The following is a 19,911-nucleotide window of genomic DNA, read 5'->3' as shown; positions in this document are numbered from 1 at the left end:
CTTTCACCTTGTATCTGTGCCAAACATGGGACATTAAGGAAAAGAGGGAAAGGCATCAGGAGTGGTGGGCCCCCGGGGATTCCTGGGGACACTGGTGGAGGCTTACTGCATTGACACCCAGCTGCCCCATCATGTCCATATTCACAGATTGAACAAAAATGGACGGTTAACCTTTCTCTCCATCCTTCGCAGCGGACAGAGGTAGCAACAACTGCCCTTTTGCATCCTGATTTCTCTGTTTATTCCCTCAGTGACTGCAAAGAAAATAAAGGCCTTTATGCCACACTTAAGCTCGACCACATCTACAATGTCAGTGAACAGCTCAACATTACAAAGGTGAGTGTGTGTGTGTGTGTTAGTTGCTTAGTCGTGTCCGACTCTTTGCAAACCTGTAGACTGTAGCCCACCAGGCCTCTCTGTCCATGGGATTCTCCCGGCAAGAACACTGGAGTGGGTTGCCATTTCCTTCTCCAAAAGCAACTATAGAAAGAAAGAAAGTGAAGTCGCTCAGTCCCGACTCTTTGCGACCCCATGGACTGTAGCCTACCAGGCTCCTCCATCCATGGAATTTTGCAGGCAAGAGTACTGGAGTGGGTTGCCATTTCCTTCCCCAACAAAGGTGAGTAATTAGGACCAGTCAGGAAATTGACATGTTTCTTTACCAAATTCAGTGGTCCCCGTTTTCTCTTTTGAGGTGGATTTCATATTAGATAAAATGAGCCATTTGAAATGATTTTAGTACATTTGCAAGGCTGTGCAAACCTCATGTCTATCTAATTCCAAGACCTTGGCGTCACCCCTGACCAGCTGATTTTCTGAGACATGAGTTTCTCCTGTGAATGGAACAAAAGCATCTCCAGGGTTTTCCCTGCAGACCCTTCACAGGGAAATGGTTTAGCTTGCTGAATGTCAAAGTCCCTGGAGGCACAAACCCTACTTGCTTCCTGGGGTATTGATTCTCCCAGACCAGCCATCCTTTTCCGTCATATCGCTGATGAGGGACAAGAACTGTGGCCCACAGAGTCCTTACTCTGTGTGAATGGTGGCGGGACCCCAGGGCTCCTCCTAGGTGGGCCCTTGGCAAGACACAGCATGGCAGCAAGGATGGAGAGAGACTGAATGGATGACCACTTTTCCTCCTTTACTCAAGCCCACAGCCGAGTCTGGAGTCTTCAGACTCCAAGGAGAGGCCCCTGCAGAGCACACTGGCTGGGGGGAGGGGCGAGGGGGCTCCGGTAGCCCAGGCCTCCGGTGCCCTTAGCCTAGGTGCCCACTCCCTCATGCCTAGAGGCCTGCTGGCTTTCTCTGCTGTGTAGGAAAGAAGCTAAGGAAGCTGGTGTCTTCAGGGCTTCCAACACAGAAGCAGATATCAAGGAAAGTCAAAGGAAGAGGTGGTTCTCCAAGCCCCACGGCTTCTGTACGGAGGCATCACCAAAGGGGTGCCATGAGGTCAAGATGACCTGAGGGTCTTCAGAGGTCAAGAGGCTTATTTGAAAGCTGTGTACAAATTTCGTATTCTCTTCTCTAGACATACCTTGCATGCACTCATAAATACAATACCATTTTGCAGCCAGGCCCCAAAGGGATGCCCTCTGCTCACCCACTCATTATGCCATTTTCTCAATGATGAGCAATGCCCCCTGGACACACAAGATCCCACAGTCACCAACCGCATGCCCATGATCTGGAGTGTTTCTAGTACCCAGTCGAGGGCATGCCACCTCCTTCCCCTGGAAAGCAGCCCGCCGAGCCCCTTTCATCATCTCTGTTTGTTAAGACTTGGTCAGAAGCCACCTCCTCTCGGAAGCCCTCCCCAGCCCCCTGCCTTGCAAGGCTCGTGTCCTGATGCAGTTCGCTTGCCTTTATCACAGTACCGCCTCTTCACTTTGAGATCTTTGGGGGGTGGAGATGCAGCAGGGTTTTGCTTTGCATCCCAGGCCCTCACATGGTGCTTGGTCTGGGGCCCAGCGAGGAAGGCTGGGAGTTGGGGAAGGGCTGGGAGGGAAGACTCGGGGACGAGGAAGACATGCCAGTCAGGTGCACGTATATTTATTTTTGGCTTGAGTAATTTTATTGCTCCTTTAAAGCATTAAGTCGGTGACATTTTTGGAGATGAGTGGACTTACTAATTTTTTGTTTTTTTTTAAACTATGCAGCATACTGGAGACATAAATAGTAATTTGGAAAATATGAATATAAGAATTGAGGATATAGAACTGCTGGATAAAACAGGAATGAAAACCCTTATGGATCTCAGATCTTCTGGAATAGACGATATAGACTATGCTGCCTACTTGAACGCGGTAAGACCCCCATGTTCCTGGGTGATCTTTTGCATGTTTTTTTGTTTGTCTTTTGTTTTTGTTTTTCTTTAACTGAGATGAGATTTGCACAACATTGGATTAACTCTTTTATTACCAACTGAATAATTCACTAACATTTAGTATAATTGCAATGTTACACGACTACCGTCTCTAACTAGTTCTAATGCGTGTTTATCACCTTCAACAGAAAGCTCCACTCCCAGTAAGTAATTGCTCCCCGTCTCCCACTCCAGCCCCTGGCAACCTTCACACCACATTTTGGCTTCTGTGAATTTACCTATTCTGGATATTTCATATGAGTGGGGCGCCCTTTTTTGTCTGATGCCCTTCACTGGCCCATTTCACGTAGCCTAAGTTTTTTGAGATTCATGTCCTTTACAGCAGGTACCAATACTTTGTCTCTCTTTACGGTTGAAAACGAATTATGCTGCTTTGCACGTGTAGATAAGAATACAGGGGTGTCTGCTTACCTTGTGTCCATGGACCCACGTTCACTCTGTTGCTTGTTACAGATTGTTGGTTAGTCATTAAGTCATGTCCAGCTCTTTGTGACCCCATGGACTGTGGCCCGCCAGGCTTCTCTGTCCATGGGATTTTTCCAGGCAAGAGTACTGGAGTGGGGTGCCATTTCCTTCTGCATGTTACAGGTCAAGGTTTAAAAATCCCATCTCTATAACACAGTTTTCTACACCTCTTTGCAGACCGAGAGAAGTCCCACGAGAGTAAATCTTATCTCGTTTGCAAATAATCTCCGAAGAAAAGCCCACCAGCTGGTGAGTACAGATGATCCTGTTCAAGGTTGTCCTTGCTGTAGAGGATGAAGGTCAATACCATTCCTAGAGGAGCCATGGAAGAGGTTCCTGTGCCACAGGTGTCCCTGGTATAAAAATGCCCCTCTGTGCCTGTTGAAAAGCTCCCATCAGTGGCCGCTGCCATGTGGCCCGACCGTCCATGAGCTTGTGAAGCTTCCCAGGGCAGCGTTGCAAGGCTGGCCCCAGCCCCATTGCTTTAGCACTGGTCTGCTCTCATACCATCCTCCCTCCACTGCCCAGCACCAGTGCACGCGTATTAGAAGGAATGGTAACTTGGATGTGGGAGCGAGATCCCACGTGCTTTACGGCTGCAAGGATGAGTGGATACGGAAGGACAAACACTGCCTCAGACCCTTCAAGCTTCCCCGTCGCCAGCTCCTCTGCTGGTTGGTGGCGAATGGCTGCACCTGGTCTCTTTCCTGAAGCAGAGCACAGTGGCCAGGACCCTGGGCTTGGGGGGCAGTGCTCCGTGCCCTGGCCATGTCTGGTTCTTGTCCACACCATGAACTACGGGCATCTCAGGACCATCCCTCCAAACCCATCATCATATAAGAAGGGCTTTACGTGTGTGTCTGGCGGTAACTAGAGACAGTGTTCCAGAGTCTGGAAGGAGATACTAATGTTTATTTACTGTCTTTTCTTTGTAGCCCTCAGGAAACTTGAAAACCAGCTTGAAAAGTCACACAGATACCTTAACAAATATCCATGAGAACCAGGTCGTTCCTCTGCAGAATTCAATGGTAACAGTCTACGCCTTTTGCCATTTCACTGTAACCTGTGCAAAGTCCGTTTCACCTAGCCCAGTGATATGTTTGTGTCTCACACGCAGGTCAAATTCAGTTAACCTCAGGCTAAGAAACGGAGCGATTTTTAAAAGAAATGATAGTAGCTGGGCTTTGAAGAGGACACATTTTCAATGTTCACACCTCCTTTTCTTATCTGTGTGTGAACAGCTTAAATGCGCGGTTGCCTCCACCTGTTTTGCTCTCATTTTTCACGGCCTTAAAAGGCTCCCCTAAGCCATGCAGGTGGCAAAGTGCTGGGCTCGGTCTTCCTAGTTTATTCTTACCAAGCTCTCCGTGTTCACACCTTGCCACGACATACGTGATGGCAATGCGACATCTTTTCCGTCTGCATTTAGCTCTACTCCGTGTTCCCCTTGTCTTTCCTCCTCTCTTCCATCCGACTTTCTCACTTTTCTCTTCCTTTTTTTTTTGGCTATGAATAATTAATTTTTTAAAAATTGGGGTATCATTGCTTTGGGCTTCCCTGGTGGCTCAGAGGTAAAGAATCTGCCTGCCGATACAGGAGACATGTGTTCCACCCCTGGGTTGGGAAGATCTCCAGAAGAAGGAAATGGCAGCCTATTCCAGTATTCTTGCCTCTGAAATCCCATGGACAGAGAAGCCTGGAGGGCTACAGTCCATGAGGTTGCAAAAGGATCAGACATGACTTAGCAACCAAACACCAACAACAATAGTTGCTTCAGAGTGTTGTGTTAGTTTCTGCTCTACAGCAAGGCGAGTCAGCCGTCCCTGTCTATATATCCCCTCCCTCTTGAGCGCTCTGCCCACCCACTCCCATCCCACCCATCTAGGTCACCATAGAGCACTGTGCTGAGCTCCCCGTCTATACAGCAGGGAGCTATCTACTTCACACACTGGCCATCTATTTTACCCATGGTTGTGGGTTGTATATTTGTCAGTCTTCCTCTCTCAATTCCTTCCTTTCTTTTTATTCTCACTACCCACTGGCTTCTTTCTTAAATGCCAGAAAGGAAGCAGAGAAGGAACATAAGCTCTTGACATGTCAACCTGATTTCAAGTCTTGCTTCTGCTTCTCCCAAGACTGGTAGCTTTAGTTTTTCTTGTTTAAAAGCAGGAGGAGGGGTCCTTGCCTCACTGTTACCTGGCTCTTAGAGATGAAGGATCTGACATCCCAGAGGGACTCTGCAAACAGGAGCTGTTATTATTATGCTTGATGTGTGCTTGGGGCGGGGGGTCATGTATGCAGTTGCCAGGGGAACCAGCTTCCAGAGTCAGCCTGCTCAGCTTTGAAGAAGCTTATTCGTTGGCTTGACTCTGACTTTAGAATCTTCTGGAACCAGTTTTTATCATCTCTCTCTTCGTGTTCCCTCTTGACTTTCTAATTCACAAAGTCCTCCAGAATTTTCTTCATTCGGGTTTGGGCTCATCACCGTTCTCTTTGTGCTATACTTTATGCCCTGCACAAATTTGTTAACATTTTAAATTTGTTTGGACATGTCCCATAAATGCTTTCCTTCAAGTAGACACAGGCTTCCTTGGCCTTTGCGGAGTTGTGCTGACCTACAGTTAGGCAAGCTGTTCTATAGATATTGACCTATGACCTAAACCAGGGCTTTGCAAACTGTAGCCCCTGGACGCCCCCCAGCCTGCTGCCTGATTTTTACTTGATTAATTAATTAGTTTTGGCCACGGCCTGTGGCTTTTGGGATCTTATTTCCCAGCAAGGGATCGAAGCCAGGTCCCCAGCAGCGCAACTGCGGAGTCAGAAACACGGGGCTTCTAGGGAATGTCCCTCCTGCTGCCTGTTTATTAGAAGCAAGGCTCTCCTGGAGCAGAGCCTGGCCCGTCCTGTGTACAGATGCCCTGTGGTTGCTCCCAGCTACAAGGGCAGAGTGGAGAGATTCGGACAGAGCGTGGTCCCCAAAGTCGAAAATACTTCTTATCTGGCCCTGAACTGATAGAGTTTGCCAACCACTCATCTAAACCAGGCAAATGAAGCCACTGTTGTGGGGCAGGTTTTACTCTGAACAACCCACCTCAGAAGGGTCGTGTGGCTCTGTCACACGTGAGTAACTGCCCATCAGAGCTCCAGAAGATGTATTCTGGTTTTCTTCTTCAAATTTTCTTATACCCAGATACGTGAGGTGCATATCGTTCCCCGTGTCTGGTGTTTTTTTCTTGAATGAAACTGTCACAGAGTAAGGTCAGATTTGATGGCTGACTTGGCGTGGGGGTGCGGGGGCAGGGGGTGGACACAAGGATCATGTGATCTTCTGGTTTCACTTACTGGGAAATACGCTTGTTCACTAGAACGCCATGCACCAGCAAATGAAGGGGCTTCAGTACAGGACCAGTGGACTGAAGGTAAGGATGTGTTTCCCTTCTCTGTCTTGGGGTCTTGTTACAAAAGTACACGTGGACTTTCAGTGGTGTTGGGTCTTATTGGCAGTTGGCAGTTATTTTAAGTAAAATCAAGCCTCAGTTATCCACCCATTTGAAACACCGGACTGGGTTTCCCCGTCCTCCCCTTTCTAAAAGACTTCTGTAAGCGCAGACTGCATCCTGGCACATCGTCATCCGCTCAGCGGGAAGCCGTGTGTGGGCGTGGGCGGTGCGCATGTGGGTGGCCGTGGGCCACCCTCACAGAGACACTGCAGCGCCACAACAGCCTCCTAACCTCACGGCCTTCTGCCCACAAGCTTCCATTCTCACTGGGAAACCGGCACAGGGCGAGCCCAGCCACATGCCCTCTGCCAGGTTCATCATGGAGTGGGGACGCACACCCATGCCCTGGGAGCCAAAGCCGGGAGGGCATCACTGACCACGAACTGCTAGTACAGTCTCCACTGGCAAGTCAGGGTGCTCTGGGGCTGCGTGAGCTGTGTTTGCATCGATACACAAACTGTCTGATGAAAGCCCTGTGTCTCTTGACACCGTGTCTCCTGTTGCTGTGTTTTGCAGGTCAGAGTGTCCACCACCATTTTCTTTTTGAATTCTACCCAGGACTTTCTCACCAGCCAGCTGTCTGAAGTTGTTGTTGAAGTAAGTTGTCATACCGGGAGGGGGGTGTGCAACCACAGCCTCATGCTTCCCTAGGGAGTGGTGGAGTCATTCTAACGGTCTTGTCGCTCTTTGATGTCTTTCCAGGAAAGTAAGCAGTTCGGGAATAAGATAATAAGCTACTTTGAACGTTATCTGCAGTGGGTCGAGATGGCCGTAAGTGGCGTGTCTTTGATGGACCTAAGGGGGCTGTGTCTGGGGACAGTCATTTTCTAGGATAAAACCAGGATTCAGAAATTAGACAGGAGATAAGTAAACCTTGAGCCTAGGGGCCACGAGTGGAGGAAACCATAGGAAGTCACCCCAGCGCTGCCCACCCTGGGTGTCTTCCCGGGGCCGCGTCACGGACGGCTGACCCCCACATCCTACACCCCCACCCCGCCCCACCCCGGCTCCCTCTGCTCCTTGCTCTAGGAATGCTGGCCACCTCCACTGTCTCCCTTGCTGAACCATGAGCTCCTTACTGTCGGGGCCATTTGCAGCTGTGGTTTGTCCACGCCTTGGGCAGCACTGAACCTGCAGTTCACACGTCATTGGTGTATTTGTGGACTCGGTTCTTAGACAACAGGAGTTTTATTTTCTCAAGATTCTGAAGGCTGGAAGTCCAAGTTCAAAGTGTGGGCATGTTAGTTTCTTCTAAGGCCTCTATCCGTGACTTCTCCTGTGTTTCCACAGAGTCTCCCCTCTGCATGAGTCTGTGTCCCAATTTCTTCTTCTTTTATTTAATATGAAGAGTGGTCCTGCTGGATCAGGGCCGTCTTAGCGACCTCACTGTAACTGAATTGCCTCTTCCAAGACCCCTTCTCCATATATGCTCACATTCAGAGGTACAGGGAGCTAGGATTTACCCTGGGAATGCGTTGTGGACAAAAGTCAGTCCACAAAACTGGATCTCCATGAATCGGTTGGTCGAGAGACGTCGAGGAGCAGAGTGAAGTTTCCAGCGGCTCACGTTGCTCCCAGCACACGGCCAGTGGATAACTTAGCATCTCACAAGTGCCTTTTGTCACCTTGGGCTCTGGGCCCGTCCCCACCGAGGACTGTTCCACAGGGGGTGGGGCTTACAGCTGAGTCACTGGGGGAGGGGCGGCCGGCCAAGAGGAACCCCAGGAAGTCTAGTGAGGCGGGGAGACTTAGGCCACCCTGAGCAACCAGGAGCCCTTCCGGCTCTGCTCCCAGCCCTTCACTGTCGGAGCGCCCTCCTCCTGCTCTCCTGACTCACCCCGCATCCCAGCCTCAATCTGATTCCAGGAAACCTTCACCCCTCTCTCTACATGATGCCCTGGGCGTGTCACACCTCCTCCTCCCCAGGGCCCCACCCTCTAGACCAGCCACCCGCCTCTCTTCCAAAGCCCAGCTTCCTGAGGTCTCCGCTGCCCCCCACACCCGCCCCCCAGAGCTGAAGCCCTCGGGATCTGCTTGGTGCTGGCCCGCCGGGCACACCCAGGGTAGGCAGGGGGGTCAGGACTGCACTGCCTTCACCACCATCGCCTCCTTGCGTCTCCTCACTGGACAAGGGACCGCACGGCGGTCACACGTAATCCCTGGAAGATGAAGTTATTTCCACGTCATGGCGAGTGTCCTTAGTGCTCCTGAAAACATGGGGGGGTGTAGTTTTTTCGAATTCAGGTTCCTTCTTTTCCAGATATATGTCCGGGAGTGGGGTCGCGAGACCAGACGGTAGCTCTGTCTTTAGTACTGTCTTCCGTACTGTTCTCCACAGTGGCTGCACTGTTTCCATCCCCAGCAACAGTCCAGGGCGGGCTCCCTTGGCCCCACGCCCTCCCCAGCACTTATTATGTGTAGACTTGTTGATAACGGCCATTCTGACTGGTGGGAGTTAATAGCGCATTTGCAGTCTTGATTTGCATTTCTCTACTAATGAGAAGTGTTCAGCACCTTTTCATGTGCCTGTTGTCCATCTGTATATCTTTTTTGGGAAAGTGTCTATTTAGGTGTTCTGCCCATTTTTTGATTGGGTTGTTTGTTGTTGTTCTTTTGGATTGAGCACTGCAAACTTATTTTGGAAATTAAGCCATTGTTGGTCACATCACTTGCAAGTATTTTCTCCTATTCCATGGGCTGTCTTTTCATTTTGTTATGGTTTCCTTTGTGGTGCAAAAGCTTTTAAGTTCAATTAGGTCTCATTTGTTTATTTTTGCTTTTGTTTACATTACTCTGAGCCTCAGAGTCTAAGGAAATGGATCCAAAAAATATTGCTGCGATTTATGTCAGATGGTCCTGCCTAAGTTTTCCTCTAGGTATTTCATAATATCCAGTCTTACAATTGGGTCGTTAATCCATTTTGAGTTTACTTCTGTATATGTTGTTAGAGAATGTTCAACTTTCATTCTTTTAGGCCTAGCTGTCCAGTTTTCCCAGCACCCTAGTTGAAGGGATTGTCTTTTCTCCATTGTGTATTCTTGCCTCCTTTGTCATAGACTCTTTCACCTTAAGTGGTGGGATTAATTCTGGACTTTCTGTGCTATTCCACTGGTCCATATGCACCCTTCCCCCAGTTTTTTTAAAACTAACTAACTTTGAAAAAGCCTATAAAGAGAGTATACAGATTTGTTTGAGCTAGGAGAAACATAAGGTTATTAATAACATGAGTTGCCTTGTCATGTAAAGGTGGACGATAAGGGGGAGGTCAGTCAACCAGTAAAGCAAAGGAAATAAGACACACCCCTGCCCTGAAGAGCTATCTAATAGCTTAGTGTACTCACTCCAGAGGTTTTTGAGCGAATGAATATAGTTTTCTTAATCTGATGGGATTGGGGCATCTGTCTGTGATTCATTAAACTTGTTTACTCTAACCTCAGTAATGAGTACCTTATTTTCTGTCTTCTTAGACTGGGTCTGCAGGCAGGTCTTGCCCGTTTTGTAAATAAAGTTTTATCGGCACACTGCCACACCCATTTGTTCCTCTGTGGTTGTTTTCACCCCACCGTGGCCGAGTGGAGCAACAGATATGTCTCTGCCTAGCCTGCAGAGCCTAAAATATTTACATTCTGGCCCTTTGTAGAAAAAGTTGGCCAACCCCTGTTGTAAAACATACATGTATTCATTACTTAACTTTCCATTTTCTTCCCACATACTTTGTCAGATTATGAAGGGGTCAGGTAAGAAATTCAGACTGAGACATTGTGCTGGCCACGTGTACTCTTTAATTCTCTCCAGAGTCTACCCAGTTGGGTCTGACTATTCCAAATAACAAGTGTTGTTTTTTAGCTGCTTAGTTGTGTCTGACTCTTTGGAACCCCAAGGACTACAGCATACCAAACTCCTCTGTCCTTCACTATCTCCTGGAGTTTGCTCAAATTCATTTTCCCTTGAGTTGGTGATGCTATCTAACTATCTCATCCTCTGCCACCCACTTCTCCTTTTTTTCCTGGAGGCTTCCTTGGTGGCTCAGTGGTAAAGAATCCACCTGCCAATGCAGGAGACACGGGTTCGATCCCTGGGTCAGGAATATCCCCTGGAGGAGGAAATGGCAACCCACGCCAGTATTCTTCCCTGAGAATTCTCATGGACAGAGGAGCCTGGTGGTCTGTAGTCCATGGAGTCTCAAAGAGTCCAACACAACTTAAGGAATAAACAAATAACAAACGAGGGAACTGAAAACCGAGGCTCAGAGAGAATTGGGGTCTTGTTTTCGAGTACATGCTTTCACGTGTCGTAGAACTCATCCATAGAACCAGCTCTCAGCTCCTTATCCAGGGGGCCTGGAGATCCAGAGCTGAACGTTGTGTGGGATTGTGTGGGTGTGGCTCCATCAAAGTTTGCCTATGTCTCTTATGTCCATAGATCACCCAGCAATTTGCAGCCTGCAGACCGGTGGCCACTGCTCTGGATTCGGCTGTTAACGTCTTTCTGTGCAGCTACATCGTCGACCCCCTGGTAAGAGTTTCATCTTTCGAAGGAAGACACAATGATGCTTTCCCTGAATGATGGTTCATGCTATAACAGAAAACAGGCTCCTGGAGCTCCAGGAGGCCCAGTGGAAAAAGACTGTTCCTGATGCAGCGGCCATGGTTTCGGTGCCTGGCTGTGGAACTGAGATCCTGCATGCTAGGCAGCCAAATAATGGTAATAGTAAAGGAAAAAATTTAAAAAGAGAATAATAGGCTCTGCTTGGGTCTGTTACAGCCGTAGAATTCAAGACCTAAGATCTAAACTGTAGATGAATTTGTTGTGATACAAATAGTCCTCCTGCTTATCTTCATTCCTTGGTAGAATTTTATATACAGAAGTCAGGAGACCCCCATGAAGAAATCTTTTTGTTTGGCCGCACCATGCATCATGTGGAATCTTAGTTCCCCGACCAGGGATGGAACCCACATGCCCTGTGGTGGAAGGCAGATTCTTAACCACTGGACCACCAGGGAAGCCCAAGAAAACTCTTCATTTGTCTGAAATAATTAGAAAGGGACATCAGTGGTGTGCAGATTGCCAGTATTTCCAAGGACTCTTAGTGAAGCTCTATATGTAACCCTAGAACTGCAGCGAAGTTAGTTTAATTGGTGAGTGAGCAGCCCTTTGAGATGCTCCCATTGGGCCGGTGAGTCGAGGTTCATCAGTTTTATTCCTGGCTCCGGATCACTCCTCGATGTACACCGATGTCTCCACGAGTCCATCCTCTGCCTCCTTTCACTGAAGGCACCTCGGTGGCTGGCCCAGGACCACTTAATACCACTGGGTCCTTGACATTACCCACGAGGCCCTGCATGACTGGCCACACCTGTACCCCTGCATCACGCTGTTGACTGCTCCAGACACTCTTGTTTTCTTTCATTTCTTTAAAAGCATCTGTACCTCCCCACCTCAGGGCCTGCCTGTGTCACTTCCTCTGCCTGGAAACTAGACACAGGTTCGCTTTCTCTCATTCTTCCCCTCCAGACCTCTACTCCACCTAGCTGACGCCTCTAGGTCTTAGAATATAATGGCTGAGAACACGGACTCTGAATTCAAATTCCAGCTCTACATTTCCTGAACTCTGTGACTTGGAAAAAATGATTGAACTTTTCTGAGCTTGTTTCGATGCTTCAGAGGGAGATGATATGGAAAGCCCTTGACACTTTCCCTGGTACACTAACACACTGCATAAATGTTCACTATTATTAGCTGAGCTGAGGTTCAGTTTTCAGATCTCAGCTGAAATATATCTTTTTTTTTCCTGGAAGCCTTTTCTGATCTTCCCAACTCCTTGCTTGTTTACACACCCATGGGACTCTCTGCTTTTAGAGATGTTGTGCTGTCTATACTGGGCAGTGGTGTGTCTCTCTGACTAAGACCTGTCCCCTACCACATACACTAGACCTTGACTCCTACAGCACGTGTTTTTGTCACTGCTGCATGCCCGTCATCAGGAGTGGTACCTGGCACAGGCCGTAAGGATGGATTGAGAGCTGCCTGCCATCGTGCATTCACATCACTCCATCCGTCCATCTCCCTGGCCCACGTGTCTCTGCAGGGATGAACCTTCATCCCCGGATGGATGCAGACATCACCCCCCGCCCCTGCCTTGGCCTCCTGGCTACTTCTCTCCTCTTCTGACTTTGTACCCTTGTGTTTGCTGCTTCGAGCCCTTGCTGACGGCTCTGACTGAAGCCCTCATCAGGGCAGCCCTCAGTTAGACTGGCTCATTCCAAGGTGGTCTCCTGGCATCCAGTCTCCACCGCCTGCCTGCAGCCAGTCAAATCACCCAACTAGCAGGCGCCTCTCCCAAATAATTGGGGACCACCGGAAGGGAGACATGGAAGATGCTCAGGAAGACTGTAAGCGAGAGCTTTATAGAAGGTGGTTTAAAGGGGAAGGAAGAGTTCTGACTGTTGTCTCTGCTGGGAAAATAGACTCCAGGCTGGCAAACATGTTTGTTTTAATATCTTGATTGTACCCAGAAAGATTGAAGCAGCTTCCAGTAAAAGGTATGATTGTCATAAAGCTCTGCTGCTGCTGCTGCTAAATCGCTTCAGTCGTGTCCAACTCTGTGCGACCCCATAGACGGCAGCCCACCAGGCCCCACCGTCCCTGGGATTCTCCAGGCAAGAACACTGGAGTGGGTTGCCATTTCCTCCTCCAATGCACGAAAGTGAAAAGTGAAAGTGAAGTCGCTCAGTTGTGTCCGACTCTTAGCAACCCCATGGACTGCAGCCTACCAGGCTCCTCCATCCATGGGATTTTCCAGGCAAGAGTACTGGAGTGAGTTGCCATTGCCTTCTCCATCATAAAGCTCTAAAGACTCTCAAAACAGTGTTGAAAGTGTAGAAATTTACCAATAAAAGAATGTGTGGGAAAGGAGAACAGATTTACTGGAAATTCTGGGCCAAGTGATGGAACCATGTCCGACACTAAGCCTAGCCAGGAACAAAGCAGAAATGCAGTGGCCGAGGTCTAAAGGTCTGGTGGTGTTTTTTTTCAAATGTTTATGTATTTATTTTTGGCCATGCTGGGTTTTCCTTACTTTGCACAGCTTTCTCTGGTTGCAGGGAGCAGGAGCTAATCTTTATTGTTTCGCATAGATGCTGTAGCCCCTCCTGTTGTGGAGGCACAGGCTCTAGGCTCACCAGCCTCAGCAGTTACAACACATGGGCTCAGTGGTTTCGGCTCACGGGCTTAGTTGTTCCGAGGCATACAGCATCTTCCCGGACCAGGGGTCGAACCTGTGTCCCCTGCACTGGCAGACGGACTCCTATCCACTCCTCTCCACCAGTGGGGCGGGCCACTCTAGGTTTCCAGCATTATCCTAAGACAGGGAGGCGGCAGGCGGTAGGTTTACAAAGCAGGCCAATGTCAGACACTGGCTGGTGTGTGGTACCCACAGGGCCGTGCAGGTCATACATGGCCGTTGTCAGTTCTGGTTGGTGGGTCAGCTTAATAATGTTGGGTGGCATGCCTGCCAGGGCTAGTGGTGTGGCCTGCAGCCAGCTGGGGATGGGGGGCCCACTTAAAGGAAGAACCAGCACTTAGCTCCAGGCAATGATGTCCTGGGGGAACCAGGGCTCGGCGTTGTGAGGTCTGACTTGAGACTCTCCTGAAAAGATGAAAACCGAGGTCTCTATGTGATGTGTGACTTAGGAATGTTGGCAGCTATCTTTTTTTTTTTTTAATTTGCAGCGCCATAAGTTTTTTTTTTTTTTTTTATATTTATTTATTTAGCTGTGCTAGGTCTTTTTCACAGCGCACAAGATCTTTAGTTGCGACATGCGAACTCTTAGTTGAGGCATATAGTGGGATCTAAAAGTTTGTTTATTGAAAAAAAAAATTTTTTTTAAAAAAAAAAAGTTTGTTTATTGAAAAAAAGGCCAGATAATATAGGATGCATATGTATATTTTAAGGTGATACAGAATATGTAAAGGAACACTCGAAAATTTTGCCACTGACCTAAGTGGGCTATTGTCTTAATTGTAGTATTTATTTTTTTCATCTTTTTTGCCTGCCTTGAATATGTATATTTTTATAAAAAGGAATTCATTATATTTGTTATTCTGCAGTCTGCTTTTTATTTCAACAGTATATTGTAGAGAGATCTCCATGTCTTTATCTATCGAGCAAAATCATTTTTCATTGTTGTGTAGCAGAATGACACATAGTTTTGAGGGGATAGCCAGAAATCTATTATGTCTGTAATTTAGAGTAAGGAGAGATATTCTGGAGTTTAGAGATATGTCTGTAATTTAGAGTAAGGAGAGATATTATATTCTGGATAAACGGCACAGTCTCTTTCTTATAAAGGATATTAGTTTTCAGGAATTTTGACCCAACTATTTTGAATGGGGTTTAAATGATTCTGGTGGTATATCTTCCTTTGATGGTTTTTATTGGTTTAAAGTGACTAAATATTTTTGTTGATGGTGGTTGTTTTGTTGATGCAATTCTAGGCAGAATCACAGAATCTTAGAAATGATAAATGATAGCAGAGGGACAAGGGGTTGGAACGCCAAATCTCTGTATTGAGTTTAGTTGAATGAAGTTGACCATCTAGTGCCTTTGAATGAAGTTGCATTTATATTGAAATCAGTTTTGAGATGCCTAGCTAGCTGTTTTGTGTTGAAACGGAATAGTGGTGAATTTTTTGAATCACCACATGTGACTTATGGAATTAAATAAAGCTTTTATCCATTCCTGTTTTTTTGACTCCATAATACTGTCCTTCCACTAGTTTATATTGTAAAGCCACTAGTTAGCAATATTTAAAACACTAGGATTAAAATAGAACATATGATTGCTTTCAATTTAGTCTGAAAGATTGAATCTAAATTTTAAAATCCATGGAAAGCGTGTTGGCCAGTGCCTGCCCTGAGCAATTGCTCAGTAGGTATTAGCTGATTTTGTGTGTGTGTGTGGTAGAATAAACTTTAAAACGTTTTTTTAATTAATTTTTTATTGGAGTATAGTTGATTTACAGTGCTGTGTTAGTTTCTGCGGCACAGCATAGTGAATCTAGTCAGCTGTTTTATATATAGTAGTGTGTATATGCAGAAGGCAATGGCGCCCCACCCCGGTGCTCTTGCCCGGCAAATCCCACGGACGGAGGAGCCTGGTGGGCTGCAGTCCGTGGGGTCACGAAGCGTCAGACACGACTGAGCAACTTCACTTTCACTTTCAGTCCCCTGACCAGGCACCGAACCCGGGCCTCCTGCACTGGGAGCCCGGAGCCTTAGTCCCACCAGAGAAGTCTCAGCAGCTATCTTTTAGAAAATGCTTTAGTGTTGCTTCTCAGAACAGGATTGAATCCAGCCCATGACTTGTTCAAGATTGGTTAACTTCATCACGGAATGCTGTTGGCAGCCTCGTGTGCACAAAATCATTGCATCTGTTTTCCTCACACAATAATGTCCTGGGAAGAGATGCTATCATCACACTGTTCAGATGCAGAGCAAAGTCAGAAAGTTTCAGGAGCCACCATCACACGAAAACAGCTCAGAAAAGGACTGGGGCCCGGGTCTGCACGCAGTCGCACGCCTGTGGCCGGCTGCAAAGGGGAGCCACCGAGGAGGGCCCTTCCCAGTTGTTTTGGGTGCCTTGGTGCTTAATCTCGCTTCTCCAGCTTTCTGCATCTGTGCTTCATTTATAAAAATAAATACAACAAGAGGATCAATTCCAGATTTTCAGATAGACGGAATGAACTAGAATAATAGGTTAGCCCTTCAGCAGGTAGTTGGCTCATCTGAAGTTCATGAAATTAGAATTCATTAAAAAAAATGCAAAATTAAATTCCCCTCCCCCCAAACCAGTGTTGTTTTTCATTTCTCATCTTCAAGCATCTAATCCTCATGATTTCCTTTTTCTCCCCCTGCCCCAGAATCTGTTTTGGTTTGGCGTGGGAAAAGCGACCATACTTTTACTTCCTGCTGTCATTTTTGCCGTGAAGCTGGCTAAGTACTTCCGTCGAATGTATTCTGAAGATGTGTATGAGGATGAGCCAGTGAACAAGTAAGAGGCTACGGTGGTTTCTGAGTGGCGCTACCTTCCAAGCACTTGTTTAAAAAGGGCTCTGATGAGGTTGAACTCGACTGCTTTTTAAAGTGGCGGGGGTCACCCCTAATCAGATGTTTCCTTTGTAAAGATTTTCTTACACTTAACTATCTTTCCTCCTGCTTACTCATCTCAGCTGTCTTAATCAGCCTTCTTATTTCTTCTTTGCAGTTCCTCTGTCTCGGGGACTTGGCACTTTACTTTGTAACTGTTTTTACTACTTTTCATTCTGACTCCGTGGCCCACCCTTCACTCTGTGCCTAGTGAACTTGTGCTCAAACTGTGTTCATTTTGACTCTGGTCACCTCCTTCTCGACACCTGTTTCTCCTGAACTTGCTTTGTCAGCATCTGTATTAAAGTAAAAATGTGTGTGTGTGGGGGCGGGGGGTGCAACTGTTGAGCTATAATTGTAATTATCTCCCTTTTTTTGTATTTGATAGGGTTCAAAGTAAACCCAGGGCTCAAACTGTACCCAGGGTTCAAACTGTACCCATGGTTCAAACTGTACCCATGACAAAGTAAGCCGTTTTTTAAAGCCATATTTCCCAAGATGAGACTGGGGAGGGCTTTATTATTAGAGAATGAACTTTTAAAATTGAATTAATAATATTAAAATTACATAACTGCAACAGATATACCCAGATAAATATAAAGGTTGTTGCCTCTTAAAATAAGAGCTGGCACAGGGTGAATACTGAAGAAATCCTTGTGGGATGAATGAAAATTGTCTGTTAAATTTATTAATAGATAAAACAGTGGTTTATATCTCTGTTTTTTTTAATGGGAAGGAAATGTAAATATACCTTTTAACTTTTTTTTGTAGCTGTAACAAATTGTTCTATACCTTTTAGATCCATTAAGTTGTCTTTGTAATCCATAATGTAAATTCGTCTTAATGATAACATGCTGTTTTTGGTGTATTTCTTCTGTTACAGTATGAGACATGCTAATACCCGTTCTCGTGTAGAACAAGGCACACAGACAATTTGAGCAGAGTTTGTAAACAGATCCAACTTGACCAGTTCTTGATCTGCAGCGATTCCAAATGTTGGGAAAGTAACCTCCCTTCAGGCGTTCACAGAGTCCAGTGAGATCACAGGGAATGTGTGCCCAGTGGCCAAAGAGAGGAAAGCACGGGTGGTTTTTGTTTTTTGGTTTTTTTTTTTTTGACAAGTTGTGCTTTTATCATCTGAGCCATCCATGCAAGTTTAAATATGTAGCACATTTGTTAATTCCCACTTAGCCTTTGGAACAATACAGGAATTTTGGTACATTTCATCGAATGGGAGCTTGGACCCCTTGTTAGAGAACGTTCAACGAGTATCAATAGCAGATATGTGTGTGAACAATAAAAGAATGATTTCACAATTATGACTCTAATCATTTCATTGCATAATTGACCCAAATGACAGATGTCAATGAAGTCTCTCTATTATTCTCTTAGGGCGCTGTAACACATCACACAAACCGGTTGACTTAGAGCAACGTCTTCTCCACTTTAGCGGAGGCCAGAAGCCTGAAACCCACACGTCAGCAGAGCTGGCTCTCCCAGGAAGCCCAAGGAAGAGTGTGTCTCGGCCTCTGTCTTCTCCTGGAGCTTTCCCTTGGTGTGTCTGGGTTCTGTGTCTCTCACCTCCTAAGGACAGCAGTCATCAGATCAGGGCCCTTCCTAGGCAAGAACGACTTCATCTTCATTTGCCCACATCTGCAAACAACCTATTTTCAAGCATTCACTGAGACCAGTGGACATAAGTTGGCGGGGGGTGGGGGCGGGAGGCGGGGGGCGGGGAAGGGGCTTCCCTGGTGGCTCGGTTGTAAGGGATCCACCTGCTAATGCCGGAGACCCGGGTGGGATCCCTGGTCTGGGTAGATTCCCCTCCATGCCATCCAGCAGCTAAGCCCGTGAGTAACTACTGCTGAGCCTGCGCTCTCGAGCCTGGGAGCTGCAACTACTGAACCCGTGTGCCGAAACTACTGGAGTCCGCTCGCCCTGGAGCCCATGCTCTGCAACAAGAGAAGCCACTGCAGTAAGAGACGTGGGCACCACACCTAGAGAGCAGCCCCGCTCGCCCCAGCTAGAGAAAAGTCCAGGCAGCAGTGAAGACCCAGCACGGCCAAAAAAATAAATCAATAAAATTATTTTTTTAAAAAGGGGGGGTAGGGAGAGGATATTATTCAACTTGCATAGTCGCCCAACATCCGTAGCAAGCAGCCAAAGAGACAGAGAAGTGAACACGAGAGCTGTACCAGACACACAAAAATTAAGGTAAATCACCAAAATCGAGGATGGCAGAAAATAAAAAATGTTATTAGACATGTACAAAACAGTAACTCCTTCCTGTCTTAGTTTTATCTGTAAAGTTTGTCTGTATTTAAGAGCATGTGACTGACAGTGTCAGAGCTTGTGTCAGTCAATTGCTTCTGCATCTGACCTAGTGACGCCCAGACCCCTCTGACTAGCTGGGTTCCTCCGAGGAGAGAGCTTTTTATAACAACTGATCCTTGGGTCCTCCCCAAAGAGATGCTGACGGATGAGGCTTGAGCACGTGGATTTAAAATTTTTGCCTGGTGATTCTGATGTAAAGCCAACGTTGAGATATACAGCCTCTGATTAATTAAATCAGAATTTCTGAGATGTATCCCAGGGAATTCTCAAGTGTAACCTGGGTTGAGAGTTACTAATACAGTTTCTACATGCATTTCATCTGATTTATTTATGTGTGTGTTTGTGCGTGTGTGCGTGCTCAGTCATGTCTGACTCTGTGACCCCATGAACTGTTGCCCTGAAGGCTCTTCTGTCCATGAGATTTTCTAGGCAAGAGTACTGGTGTGGATTGCCTTTTCCAGGGGATCTTCCTGACCCAGGGGTTGAACCCACATGTCTTGCATCTGCTGCATTGGCAGGTGGATTCTTTAGCACCAGTGCCACCTGGGAAGCCCAATATATAATATATATATATACACACACTCATCAAATGGGCCATCTTGATTTCCACCTCTGACACTGAGCTTCTTGGAGGCTGGAGCTAGCAGACTATATATATGCATTGACCATCTGCACCATCCCAAGTGCTGTACAAGACCCTGGGTGGGGTACGGGTGAGCTAACGGACTAGGTCCAGCCTCCTAGGAGCTCTGTCTCAGTGGTGGACACCAAGATGACCCACTTGATGAGTATATGAGACACAGAAGAATGGAGGGTGGGAGTCGAGGGTGGTGGGAATCAGGGGAGGTTTCCTGCAGTTGAATTTCTAAAAAACATATACATTAAAAATCTATGCCACATTTAGCAAGTCTGTTTCCTATGAAGGCTCTGGGCCTTTCACTTGTCCCCTTCATAATCCTCACCGCATCCCCATGAGGTCAGCAGTTTTAGTTCCAATTATAAACTTGATGGTCTGAAGCTTACAGAGCGATTGTGCAGTATGGCCCAGCCCACAGGATCCAGGTCTCCCAGATTCTGCAGCTC

The 19,911-nt window shown here is 47.0% G+C and overlaps 1 protein-coding gene across 11 annotated transcripts in view; it reads left to right on the top strand.

Moving 5' to 3' along the window:
- Nucleotides 1–19,146, top strand: part of PROM1 (prominin 1) — a 148,515-nt gene extending 129,369 nt beyond the window's left edge. For 9 of the 11 annotated variants that reach the window (XM_070791832.1, XM_019963122.2, XM_070791838.1 and 6 more), the window contains 11 exons: nt 252–336; nt 2,157–2,303; nt 3,026–3,097; nt 3,784–3,876; nt 6,214–6,267; nt 6,865–6,945; nt 7,051–7,119; nt 10,771–10,863; nt 16,269–16,399; nt 16,883–16,960; nt 17,378–17,810. In XM_070791832.1, coding sequence (XP_070647933.1) covers nt 252–336; nt 2,157–2,303; nt 3,026–3,097; nt 3,784–3,876; nt 6,214–6,267; nt 6,865–6,945; nt 7,051–7,119; nt 10,771–10,863; nt 16,269–16,399; nt 16,883–16,960; nt 17,378–17,432 — 958 coding nt within the window. In that variant the 3' untranslated portion in view covers nt 17,433–17,810. Of the gene's footprint in view, nt 1–251; nt 337–2,156; nt 2,304–3,025; nt 3,098–3,783; nt 3,877–6,213; nt 6,268–6,864; nt 6,946–7,050; nt 7,120–10,770; nt 10,864–16,268; nt 16,400–16,882; nt 16,961–17,377; nt 17,811–17,886 lie in introns of those variants that run through there. The other 2 variants (XM_070791835.1, XM_070791836.1) reach the window with 2 other exon arrangements.
- Nucleotides 19,147–19,911: the final 765 nt, after the last annotated feature.

The sequence above is a fragment of the Bos indicus genome, chromosome 6 (genome assembly GCF_029378745.1).
Source record: "Bos indicus isolate NIAB-ARS_2022 breed Sahiwal x Tharparkar chromosome 6, NIAB-ARS_B.indTharparkar_mat_pri_1.0, whole genome shotgun sequence".
Taxonomy (NCBI): domain Eukaryota; kingdom Metazoa; phylum Chordata; class Mammalia; order Artiodactyla; family Bovidae; genus Bos; species Bos indicus.
This window is presented reverse-complemented; position numbering and strand designations above follow the sequence as displayed.